The 12,611-nt window shown below is 42.8% G+C and overlaps 1 protein-coding gene across 3 annotated transcripts in view; it reads right to left on the bottom strand.

Annotated features, from left to right (window-relative positions):
* The window catches only part of SNX24 (sorting nexin 24), a 166,579-nt gene extending 163,632 nt beyond the window's left edge, over positions 1-2,947 (bottom strand). For 2 of the 3 annotated variants that reach the window (XM_044263767.1, XM_044263800.1), the window contains exon 1: positions 1,638-1,728. In XM_044263767.1, coding sequence (XP_044119702.1) covers positions 1,638-1,697 — 60 coding nt within the window. In that variant the 5' untranslated portion in view covers positions 1,698-1,728. Of the gene's footprint in view, positions 1-1,637; positions 1,729-2,930 lie in introns of those variants that run through there. The other variant, XM_044263792.1, reaches the window with a different exon arrangement.
* Between the last annotated feature and the right edge of the window lie 9,664 nt (positions 2,948-12,611).

The following is a 12,611-nucleotide window of genomic DNA, read 5'->3' as shown; positions in this document are numbered from 1 at the left end:
TGGCCAAAAAGCCTTAATTCCCATCTACTTCAAAGTCCTTATTTGCGGAGGTAAGTAACTTTTAGTTTGGACTACTGAGACCACCTTCATCTAAACACATCAAAAGACTAAACAAGCAGGCTGTAATCTTCAGATCCTAAAGAATGCCCCAAAGACTGCAGGCCTTCCTAGGCTGCTGATGCTGACGGCGGTGGGGAGGGGTGGGGCTGACACACCTGGATTAATGAAAGACAAGCAAGGTTTCAAGGCTTTAAGAAAAAGGCCTCGCACAGGTTCAAATTTAAGTTCAATTCCCCCCCTTTTTAAGGAAGATGCAGAATATTTAACCAACTATTAATTCATCAGGAAGAGTTATTTATATAAAGCTTATATAAATAATGGCCAAACAGAGCTCAGCTGCCCCCCCCCACCGCCCCAGTCTCCACCCCAAAGGAAGGCATTCAGTACTTCTCTTAGGACACTTGAACACTTGAACCCAGAGGTCTACTTAATCCTAAAAATCCACATACTCCCTGGATTTTTTTTTTTCAATCACCACTCCTAATTCTAAAAACTCCCTTGAGAGGGAGATTAATTCTCCCTATAAAAACACGGAAGGTTCCAAACAGGCTGTCACCAAAACCCACGAATAGTTAGGGAAAAGAAAGGTTAAAATACTCTGCCAAATTAATAGAACTGCTGTTTAGCAAGTGAGTGAGTTGGAAATGAACATTCCATCAGTCCTTTCAGACTGCCCTCTGCAATCTTCTCCGCCTACCTGGTCTTTAACAACTGGACACAGATTGTTCCGAGGTCGCGCCCGGGTAAGGCACTTCTCCCTCTGGCAATAACCGTCTAGATGAAGGTGTCTTAAGTTCACTGGGAAACCAACCACCTACAGTTCACTTGCTAACTCGTGCAAAGGTCCCAGGCCCTGGTCTTCACCCTCCCGACCCTCTCTTCCACTCTGGAGATCAGGGGCCCTGTTTCTCAGTTCTCAGGGATCCCGCTTAGGTATGGAACAGGTGCGCAATAAGCAGCTGATTATATCCTTTCATGGCCCACCAGAACTAGGAAAAACAAAAAACAAAAAAAAACTTTGGAAGCCATCTCAAAGCAACGCATGTGTTCACTCTGGCTAATAAAGGGCTGCAAATGATTTTTTTTTTTTTTTTTTTTTTTGATTAGCATGTTTTCCATCTGAATGAATCCCACAGAACTTGGAAGCCAACATCAATGCGCCGCGCGGCCACTCCGGCCTGGGCAGCGGGGGCAGCTGGGCCAGACGCGGACGCAGCCCACCCCGGGCTGCAGAGGGCGGGCGGCGGGGAGAACGGCGAGCGTTGCGAGCCAGGGCTTGAGTCCCGCCGCTGCTGCCCCGAGGCCGGGAACGGGGCCGGGAGGGGGAAGGGAGCGAACCGGCGGAGCCCCGGGCGCCCGCGGCCGCCGAGCTCGGGCGAGGGGCAGATGGGGGGGGGGGGGGGGTGGGGGGCGTCTCCCTGACAACCGCGCCGGGGCGCAGCCCAGCCTCAGGCCCCGCGGAAGGGAGGGCAGCCAGGGGACACCCCGCGCAGGGCCGGCGGCGGCCGGGGACACCTCCGCGCTCAGCAGCCGCGGTCCCGCCTCGGGGGCCCTGTCCGGCCGCGGCTCGCGCCTACCGTGTAGCCCCGCTCCAGGTCGCTCTCCTCGTAGCGAAAGGACGGGATGTAGACCTCCATGGCCGCTCCAGCCGGCCGGCGGAGGGCGAGCGGGGGGCGGGCTCGCGGCCGCAGCTCCGCCCCCGGCCGAGCGCCCCGCCTCCCTGCCCTGCGCCCCCGGGACCCAGACGCTGCGCCGCGCGGACCGGAGGCGCCGCCTTCGCCCCCGCCGCGCGCCGCGCTCCCTGGGGGCTCGGGGCGGGTGCCGGGGGCGCGGCGGCGGCGGAGGGCGCGGGGCTGGGGACCCCTGGGTCGGGGCCCACAGGGTGACGGAGCGGAGCTGGGCCCGGAGGGGGCGGGGCCTGAAAACCTGTGAGTCTGCAGAAAAGGGGTGTGCGCGCCTCCGCGCCAGGCGCCGGGGGCCCGGCCGCACCCGGGCGCTCCGTGGCCTTCGGGCGCCGGCGGGCGCTGCGTTTGCATTTCGCCAGACGCTACCCTGAGCGATGTGCAGGACGGCGGGGAGCTGAAAAGCATGGAGCGCCTTCTCTTCCCGAGATTAGGATTTTCGTCTTTTAACTCTCGACTGGCGTTAACAGCAGTGAACCCTCCAACTTGTACCAAGACTTTTTTCTATTTGCCTTTGAGTCCAAGGTCGGCGTCTCGTTCTCAGTTGGCCGACGGAGCTGGGAATGGTGTTTGTAATACAGAACCCGAACGTCAGCGGGTCCCGGAGACGCACACTCTGGCTTCTGGCTCCAGTTTTTTAAAAAAATGCTCCTTTGAGCAGCTGCGTGTTTTAACTGTTAACTGTATACTGTAATGAGAAGACTTTGTCCACATTCAGGTTTTATAGCTTTATAGTTTTTCCCAGAGATTTTTTACTATCTGTGGAATTCATTTTTAAGACCTATTTTCTTTTGCTTTCAAATGTCAGGCCAGGACCAAATAACCTGAACGTTAACCTAAAAGATGAAGTGTCTCAATTGAGGAAACTTGATCAGGTTACCTTTGGAAACTCTTGAGTTTCTTCCTTAGGTCGGAGCTTGGAGGAGAACAGAAACTTGGAGGTGACTTGTGGGCCAGTGATCTTTAGGGCTGCAGGCGTACAACTGCTTCTAACTCAGCTTGCTCTTGAGCCAGGGGACATTGCAACTTGGTCAACTCTAAAGCTGACGCTGAGTCCCTAAGTCCTGGAGAAGAGGACGAATCCCTTCCTTTGCTTTAAGAACTTGCCTGATGGGGACCCGCAGAGTCTTCCCCCGCCCCCCCCCGCAGAGTCTTCTTACCTTAGCCTCCTCTGAAGACCCATCTTACCTTAGCCTAGTCTGAAGACCCATCCTCCTTGCCCACACACTTGCAACTCCAGGATTTGCCACTCAGAACTCCTTGCTTCAGCAGAGAGCTGTGCTCTGTGACCAGACCCTCTCTTCTTCTTTTCTACTTCTCGGCGTGTAGCTTTAAAAAAAAAAAAAATTTTTTTTTTTTTTTTTAAATCCCCGCTTGGCCTGTTGCCTGCACATTTTTTCTTGAAAGCTTTATAGGAGCATTAGAATATTCCATCTTTACAAAAACAGTAGAATGCAGCAGTTACTGTAGCAGATACTGTTACAAGCATGTTTCAGTACTAAGCTTTCTAATAACCCCACGAAGTGTTACCTGCAGTAGGACTGGAAAGGACTAAGGAGGAGTGCTCCTGTATTTTATTGTTAGAATAAGAATCCTCGGTCAGAAGAGGGCACAGCTCACATTGGGAGCAGAGATTACTTTAATAAATAAATAAATAAATAAATAAATAAATAAAATTTAAAATTAAAATTTAAAAATGGTGAGTCTTCAAGTTTAAAAAGTAAATAAAATAAAATAGTAATGGCTGCTGATGGCAGAAGACCAAAAACAATTTCCAGATTGGTTGAAACAACTTGTTAGAAGTCTCAGTGGTTAGGTGTGCCTGGCTGGCTCTGTCAGTGGAGCGTATGACTTGACCTTGGGATTCTTGGAGCCCCATGTTGTGTGCAGAGATTAAAAATAAAGTCTTTAAAAAAAAAGTCTCAGTGGGTAATGTAACACAGGACTTTGTAATTATAAAGTCCTTTCACTAGTGATTGCTGATTAGCTTTTATTTTTAATTTTTTAAAAAGATTTTATTTATTAGATTGATCAAGAGAGACAGAGAGCAGGGGCAGGGGAAAGGGAGAAGCCAACTCGCCTCTGAGCAGGGAGCCCGATATAGGGCTCCATCCCAGGACCCTGGGATCATGACCTGAGCTGAAGGCAGGCGCTTCACTGACCGCGCCACCCAGCTGCCCCCTGACTGAGCTTTTAAAATGCTTTCTATGGGGCGCCTGGGTGGCTCAGTGGGTTAAAGCCTCTGCCTTCGGCTCAGGTCATGATCCCAGGGTCCTGGGATCGAGCCCCGCATCGGGCTCTCTGCTTAGCAGGGAGCCTGCCTCCTCTTCCCTCTCTCTCTGCCTGCCTCTCTGCCTACTTGTGATCTCTATCTGTCAAATAAAATAAATAAAATCTTTAAAATGCTTTCTATACCTTCCTTTCCCCAAAGCCTGCTGATAGCTTGGCATATACCTTTTTGTCTGGCATGGCTCACTTATTTGAACTTAAAAGGCAGAAATGTGTGGCTCTATGAAGATCTGAGAGATGGTCCGAGTGAAGCCTATTTGTTGCATTCTACTAATTTTTGGATCCTACTAATATTAACTACATTATTACAAAATTATCTATTATTACATAATATATAATTAAATGCATTAATGTGAATATTAATAACAATATTTGTTGTATTCTACTAATAGCAGTGTGTACTTTACTTTAGCCTTGCTGAAAATCTATGTAAGCTCTCAGCCATAAGTGGGACTGTTACTATTTCTTTTTTTTTTTTCCCAATTTATTTATTTTCAGAAAAACAGTATTCATTATTTTTTCACCACACCCAGTGCTCCATGCAAGCCGTGCCCTCTATAATACCCACCACCTGGTACCCCAACCTCCCACCCCCCCCACTTCAAACCCCTCAGACTGTTTTTCAGAGTCCATAGTCTCTCATGGTTCACCTCCCCTTCCAATTTACCCAAATTCCCGACTCCTCTCTAACGCCCCTTGTCCTCCATGCTATTGGTTATGCTCCACAAATGAGTGAAACCATATGATAATTGACTCTCTCTGCTTGACTGATTTCACTCAGCATAATCTCTTCCAGTCCCGTCCATGTTGCTACAAAAGTTGGATATTCGTCCTTTCTGATGGAGGCATAATACTCCATAGTGTATATGGACCACATCTTCCTTATCCATTCATCCGTTGAAGGGCATCTTGGTTCTTTCCATAGTTTGGCGACCGTGGCCATTGCTGCTATAAACATTGGGGTACAGATGCCCCTTCTTTTCACAACATCTGTATCTTTGGGGTAAATACCCAGGAGTGCAATTGCAGGGTCATAGGGAAGCTCTATTTTTAACTTCTTGAGGAATCTCCACACTGTTCTCCAAAGAGGCTGCACCAACTTGCATTCCCACCAACAGTGTAAGAGGGTTCCCCTTTCTCCACATCCTCTCCAACACATGTTGTTTCCTGTTTTGTTAATTTTGGCCATTCTAACTGGTGTAAGGTGATATCTCAATGTGGTTTTAATTTGAATCTCCCTGAGGGCTAATGATGATGAGCATTTTTTCATGTGTCTGATAGCCATTTGTATGTCTTGATTGGAGAAGTGTCTGTTCATATCTTCTGCCCATTTTTTGATGTGTTTGTCTGTTTCGTGTGGGTTGAGTTTGAGGAGTTCATTATAGATCCTGGATATCAACCTTTTGTCTGTACTGTCATTTGCAAATATCTTCTCCCATTCCGTGGGTTGCCTCTTTGTTTTTTTGACTGTTTCCTTTGCTGTGCAGAAGCTTTTGATTTTGATGAAGTCCCAGAAGTTTATTTTCGCTTTTGTTTCCTTTGCCTTTGGAGACGTATCTTGAAAAAAGTTGCTGTGGCTGATATCAAAGAGATTACTGCCTATGTTCTCCTCTAAGATTCTGATAGGGACTGTTACTATTTCAATGATTACAGAGGCATAATTGAGGCTCAGAGGAAATAAATACTATGAAATTACTAGCTAATAGTTAGAAGAGCTAAATTTCTATCCAAGTTCTGTGAGTGATCCCTAAGAAGGGGAGAAAAGAATAGTGCTACAGAGACCATGGCAAATGTATTATTGTGTTGTTCCTATACAACTTTTAGACTGAATCTACCCTCTGAGACAAGCTAGCTAGATTTCTTCTCAGAACCTTAACAAAAATACATGGTGAATACCTATGTAAGACACTGAACAGTTAATATCTGCTAATAGAAGCAAAAAATTTACATCAGCAAAATAATAAAATTCTGCTAGAATCTGGGTATAAAATCCTTATACTAAAAATGCCACATTTACCTAATATTGAGTTACAAACGTATTTCAGCAAATTTAATGATAAATTGCTCTAAATACCAACTTATATTGGTTTTCAACCCCGAGATCAAAAGTTTCATGCTTTATGACTAAGCCACCCAGGTGCCCTTATATTAGAAGTTTAGAGCAAAATCTGTCAGGAATGTATATTACATATTCAACATTTGATTGTACGACTAATACATCATGACCAAATAAATTTATCCCAGGAACATAAAGATGGCTAAACATAGGAGATCTGTTCATGTACTTCTCAACATTGCCCTATTAGAAAAATAAATGAATATCTCAGTGAATCCTAAAAAACCATTAGTACATCAGTCTACCTCTTCCTAGCAATCATTAGCAGGCTAGAAATAGCAAGAAACATTTTTAAGTTAATAAAGTTTAGCTACCATAATCCCAAAGCAAATATCCTACTCAGCTTCCTCTGAGGAAACATCATTAACAGTGCTGATAATTTTATTACAACTATTTTTAAAAATATTTTATTTATTTATTTCCTAGAGAGAGACTGAGCATGAGCAAGGGGTAGGGGAAGAGGGAGAGGGACAGAATCTCAAGCAGACTCTGCACTGAGCCCAACACGGGGCTCCATCTCACCACCCTGAGATCATGACCTGAGCCAAAACCAAGAGTCTGATGCTTATCCAACTGAGCCACCCCGGCACCTCTTTACCACAACTATTCTTTCACATTTTGCTGGAGGCCCTCACCTGTGAAATAGGACAAGCAAAAGACCTAAGAGGTACAGATACTGGGTAGGAAGACAGAAAACCAAAGCTGTTTGTAGATGAAATGATCTACACAGAACTGAGTCAACTAAAAAATGATTAGAATTAATAAAAGTTTTGTAAGGTGCCATATACTAAATCAATGTATACTACTCAATAGATTTCCTATAAAACAGACTTCTTACACACCAACATTCATCAGTTAAAAAATAACAGGAAAAACAGAAAGATTTCATTAACATTTAAACCTCATAATGTTTAAGGATAAATTTTATGACAAACATTCAAGACCTTCTGAAGAAACCTAAAAAACTTTACTAAGGGACATAAAAGAAGATCTGAAAATAGCTATATCACATTCCTGGACAGGAAGAATCAATATTTTTTTTAAAGATTTTATTTATTTATTTGACAGAGAGAGAGAGAGATCACAAGGAGGCAGCGAGGAAGGCAGAGAGAGAGGAGGAAGCAGGCTCCCTGCCAAGCAGAGAGCCTAATGTGGGGCTTGATCCCAGGAGCCTGGGATCATGACCTGAGCCAAAGTCAGAGGCTTAACCCACTGATCCACCCAGGCACCTCAAAAATCAATATTTTAAAGGTAGGGGTTTTCACCAACATGATTTATTAAGAGAATACAATTACAACCCCAACAGGTTAAGAAAAGTGACAAGTACATTCTAAAATTCATTTGAAGAATGAGTAGTCAGGGCAAATTTGAACAAGAAGAAAAATGAATGAGGGGATAAGTTAATTTATATGACATCAAAATATATAAAGCCATAATACAGATCTTCCTTGGCTTATGATGGGGTTTTGTCCTGATAAACCCACTGTGAGTTGAAAATAACATGAAGTAAAAAAGTGGACTTAATAGGGGTGCCTGGGTGGCTCAGTGGGTTAAAGCCTCTGCCTTCAGCTCAGGGCATGATCCCAGGGTCCTGGGATCTAGCCCCGCATCAGGCTCTCTGCTTGGCAGGGAGCCTGCTTCCCCCCCCTCTCTCTGCCTGCCTCTCTGCCTACTTGTGATCTCTCTCTCTGTCAAATAAATACATAAAAAACATTTTTTAAAAAATGGACTTCATAAGCCCAACCTACTGAACATCGTGGCTTAGCTTAGCCAACCTCAGACATGCTCAGAACACTTCTGTTGGTCTCCATTAGAGCAGAATCATCAAACACAAAGCCTGTTTTACAAAACAACTGTTGAGTATCTCATGTAATTTATTGACTATTGTACTGAATGTTAAAAAAAAAAAAAAAAGATTGTTTAAGTGTGTCAGTTGTTTACCCTTCTGATTGCCTGCAGCTGCCCAGCGTCACCCAGGCTACTGGATGTCACGTCACTGGAAAGAAGAGGCAAATTCAAAACTTAAAGAATAGTTTCTACGCAGTGGGGATCACTTTCGCAGCACTGTAAGGTCCGAAAATCTTGAGTTAAACCACTGTAAGTCAGGGACAGTCTGTAATGAAATCAGTGTGATCCTGGAACAGAATGAGACAAATGATCAAGGGAACCAACTAGTCCAGAAGCATAATCCTGAATATATGGCAACATAGTATGGAACAACTGTGGTATTTCAAACTCATGGGGGTAAAAAAAAGTATTCAATATATGGTGTTTACGTAGTTTTCATAAATGTTTAAATTGTAAAATTTTATTATATGTTAAAAATAAGTAGTGTTTAAATAAAAGGTATAATATATAGTTTATGGATAACTGGCTATCCATTTGAAAGAAAAATAAAATAGGTTTTAAAAATGAATTCCATATATAGTAAAAAATCTCTATGAAAAACTAAAGCTTTAAAACCTTAATGTGGACAATGTCTTCTAATTGCAATAAACAAAATGTCAAAGGCATTAATGGAAAGATATTTTAGACTATATAAGGATTTAAAATTACACTTGACACTTGAATAAAAGTGGGGTCCAGGCACTGGCTCCCTCCCCCTTGCAGTTGAAAATCTACGTATAACTTTTGACTCCCCCAAAACTTTACTATTAATAGCTTACAACTGACCAGAAGCATTACCCAAAACACAAACCTTCAATTAACACGTACTTTCTATGTTAGATGTATTATGTACTCTATTCCTACAATAAAGTAAGTTACAGAAGAGAAAATATTGTTACAATCATAAAAGAAAATATACATACGGTACTGTAAAAAAACCCACATGGTAGTGGACCCGCACAGTTCAAACCCACATTGTTCAAAGGTCAACCTGCAGTGTAAACCAAAGACCGCTAAGTTTAAAAAACATTTAATAAAAGAGAAAAATATTTCAACATGTGTAACAAAGGATTAATGTGTATTTTATATGAAAGAATACATATTTTTTTAAGGGAAGAATAAGAAATGGACACAGTTTGAACAGGTATTTCTCAGAAGAATGCTAATAAACCCAAAAGTCTGCATGAATTATCTATGAATACATAACAAATTACCCCCAAATTTAGCTTCTTAAAGCAATACATACTTATTCTCTCCCACAGTTTCTGTGGGTCAGGAATCTGGGAGCAGCTTAGGCCATTGTCAAAATGTCCACCAAGACTCAGTCATTTTCAGACTCTACTTAGTAGGCCACAAGTTGGTTCACTCACATGCCTGGCAAGTTACTGTTTGTCATTGGTGGGAGACCTCTATCCCTGGCAACTTGGACCTCTCCATCAGTCTCTCTAAATGTCCTGAAGACAGGGAGGCTGGCTTCCCCCAAAGGCAAGAAATCTGCACGAGCTCAAGGAAGAGACCACCATGACTTTCTATTGCTTACCCTCAGAAGTCACACTCCATCGTTTTTGTAACATGCTACTGATTACCCAGGTTGGCTTCATTCCATGAGGGAAGAGACTATACAGTGGCTTAAGTCTCACGAGGCAGGAATTAAATGGAGCCATCCTGGAGGCTAGCCACCAGAGATGCTCAAATCCAGTGGTAATCAAGGCAATGCAGATTGAATCATGAGGTATCACTTTGCAACTTATAGACTGGCAAAATTTCAAAGGTTATTCCAGTATCGGAAAGGATGTGGGGAAGTAAGTACTATTAGATGTGGGGAAGTAAGTACTATTGGTAAGTCCGTACACTGGGACCATCTCAGAACAACGACACGCTGACAGTAGCTATTTCAGTTCCAAATGGACACAGTCAGTCTAGAAATCTCACTTCTGTGTTAACAAACTAGAATTTAAGTAAAAACTTAAAAAGGAATTAAAAAATAAGACAAGGTATTATTTAAGTATCTATTTAAAGATTTTATTTGTTTATATTTAGAGACAGAGAGAGAGAGAGTGCACACGAGCCAGGAGAGGGGCCGACTGAGAGGGAAAAGGAAAGCATCTCAGACTCCCTGCTGGGGCTCCCTGGGGCTCCATCTCACAACCTGGAGATCAGGACCTAAGCTGAAACCAAGTCAGACACTTAACTGACTGAGCCACAAGGTGCCCTGCATTATTTTAGCATTAAACATGACGACGACAATGATGTCGTTGATAACGATGACAACAACAACACAAAATAAAGAAAAAAAGAAAAGAAATAAAAAAGAAATTTCACTTCTAAAAGTAGTTCTTTATGTGCAGGTTAGGAAAGGTATGTACAAGAATTTGATGGCAAAAATTTGGAAACAAATTCTATCATGTTATGGATTTAAAAATGTTAGTGTATCTATACTATGAATATAATGTTGCTGTTAAAAAACCCCATGTAGAAATGTCTGAGTTAGGATAGCAAACTGAACATCCATGACTAATTTCACTTCTTCCTCCAGCCTCAATATAAGACAAGGAACTTTTCCTTTTTTTTTTTTTTTAAACCCATAAAAATAGGGAAAACAGGAAGAGAGGGAACAGCAACAAGATTTTTGTAAGCTAGAAAGCAGATGGATGAGAAGTAACTGTTTTAGCAAACAAGAAAAAGCCAAATTTAAATGAGGAAGCTGAAAACCAACCTCATTTACACAGCACAAGTCAAAAGGCCCAGTAACAGGGAATAGGGAAGAGCAGGTACCTCTAGAATGGGAGGTAGCTGGCTAAAATAAGGAAGATGCAGGGAAAGCTGAGAATCAAAAGATGACTTAATCCCCTCCCCAGCTCCACACCATTCTGGAGGGTATGTCCACAAGAGAGGGTAAAAGAGAGTCTTTGCACTGGAAGTTGATAGCCTGACTGAGGGCATGAAAGCTTTTACCCAAAAAGAGCTGGGGTCTGGGCTTTGATGATGATACACGTATGGAATGATGAATGCTGATAGCGGACAGAGGCTTGCAGCTGTGTACCTTTACCTTCCAGGCAGGACACAGGAAAAGTATTCTCTGGACAATCTGAGCAGCCCAAGAAGAAAAATCTGGAGACACCCACATTTGAAGTTCCCTACAAAGAGCCCAATGATATCACTCTTCAGTGACACTCAAATTTCACGGGTCCCATGACTATGCTCAGACCATCTAATTAGCTTTCAATTCCCACTGCTAAACAGGAAGAGATATCCAAAAAATCAACAGATGTCTGAGGAAACCATCTACCATGGAAGAGAGATCAAAATAGGAAAATAATTTTGAGGAAACAGAAACACAGAAAAGTAAGAAAATAATTTTAAAAGTAAACTGTCACTAATATCCTCAGAGCGATAGAAGACTTAAAAATAGAAATGGTCAGAAATTTAAAAAGTACAATCAGAGAGTAGGAACAAAATGACAGGGACAGAATAGAAGAAAAACAATGGCCCTAGTCCAGGACATCCAATATCCACGATGGGTCTTCCAGAAGGAGAAGACGAATACAGAAGGGAAGACATCATGAGCAAAACAGCTCAAGTAAATTTCCAGAACTGAATGTCATGTTTCCAGATTGAAAGCACCCACACTGGATGAAAACAGACATACACAACAGCAAATCTCTGTAAGATTTCAGAACACTGGCGATAAAAGATCCTACAGATTCCAGAGGGGTGGGCAGTGTGGGGGTGGGAAACAGCTTACATGCAAAAGATCAGAAAACAGAATGGCTTTGGAATTTTCAACGGCAACACTGGAAGCTAGAAGACAATGAGGCCATGTCTTCGAAATTTTAGAGAAAATGATTTTCAACATATACTCAGTTAAATTATCATTGAAAAATTAAGGTAAAATAAAGTCTCAAAGTATGGCTTCTATGTATCCATTTCCAGGATACTCTGTATATCCACCAAAATGAGGGCTGAATCAAGAAAGAGGAAGGCATGGGCTATCGAGAACAGGAGGCAAAACCTAGGGAGAAGCAAAGGGAATCCTCAGAATTACCACTGTGGGCCAGGTATGAAAAGGTCCAGACTAGAGCAACCTCATTCCAGCAACAGACATTTTGAAAGCTGTCTTCACAATGTTTTCTAACAGATCTTCTTTTCAACCTACAAAAGTACTGCAAAATATACTACACCCACAGAGGAGCATAAGTGAAGAAAGAGGAAGGCACAAGACCCAGGATGTAGGAAATAAACCCCAGGAGAAAGCTAAAGGTACTTCCAAAATCAAAAGCAAGGGATATCCAATTAGATAACAGGTCCAGGGAAAACAGAAGGTCCCAGGAGACTTTGCTTACAGAAAACAATCAGGCTAGATAACCTGGATGTGAGTGGTCTCATGGGAAGACGGACTAAGAGACTATTTGAAGGCATGAAGATTAGCGATACATTTTAAGAAACGCACCAACCAAATGAAAAAATCAAGGCATGTTTTACCTCGGGAAAAAAGTAGGAAGTCACTGAAAGCAAGGGAAGTCTGAGAAGCTGTCACAACCAAGAAGAGCAGGAGACAAGAAGACTAAATGTAATGT

This window comes from Neovison vison, chromosome 1 (assembly GCF_020171115.1).
Source record: "Neovison vison isolate M4711 chromosome 1, ASM_NN_V1, whole genome shotgun sequence".
Classification (NCBI taxonomy): Eukaryota; Metazoa; Chordata; class Mammalia; order Carnivora; family Mustelidae; genus Neogale; species Neogale vison.
This window is presented reverse-complemented; position numbering and strand designations above follow the sequence as displayed.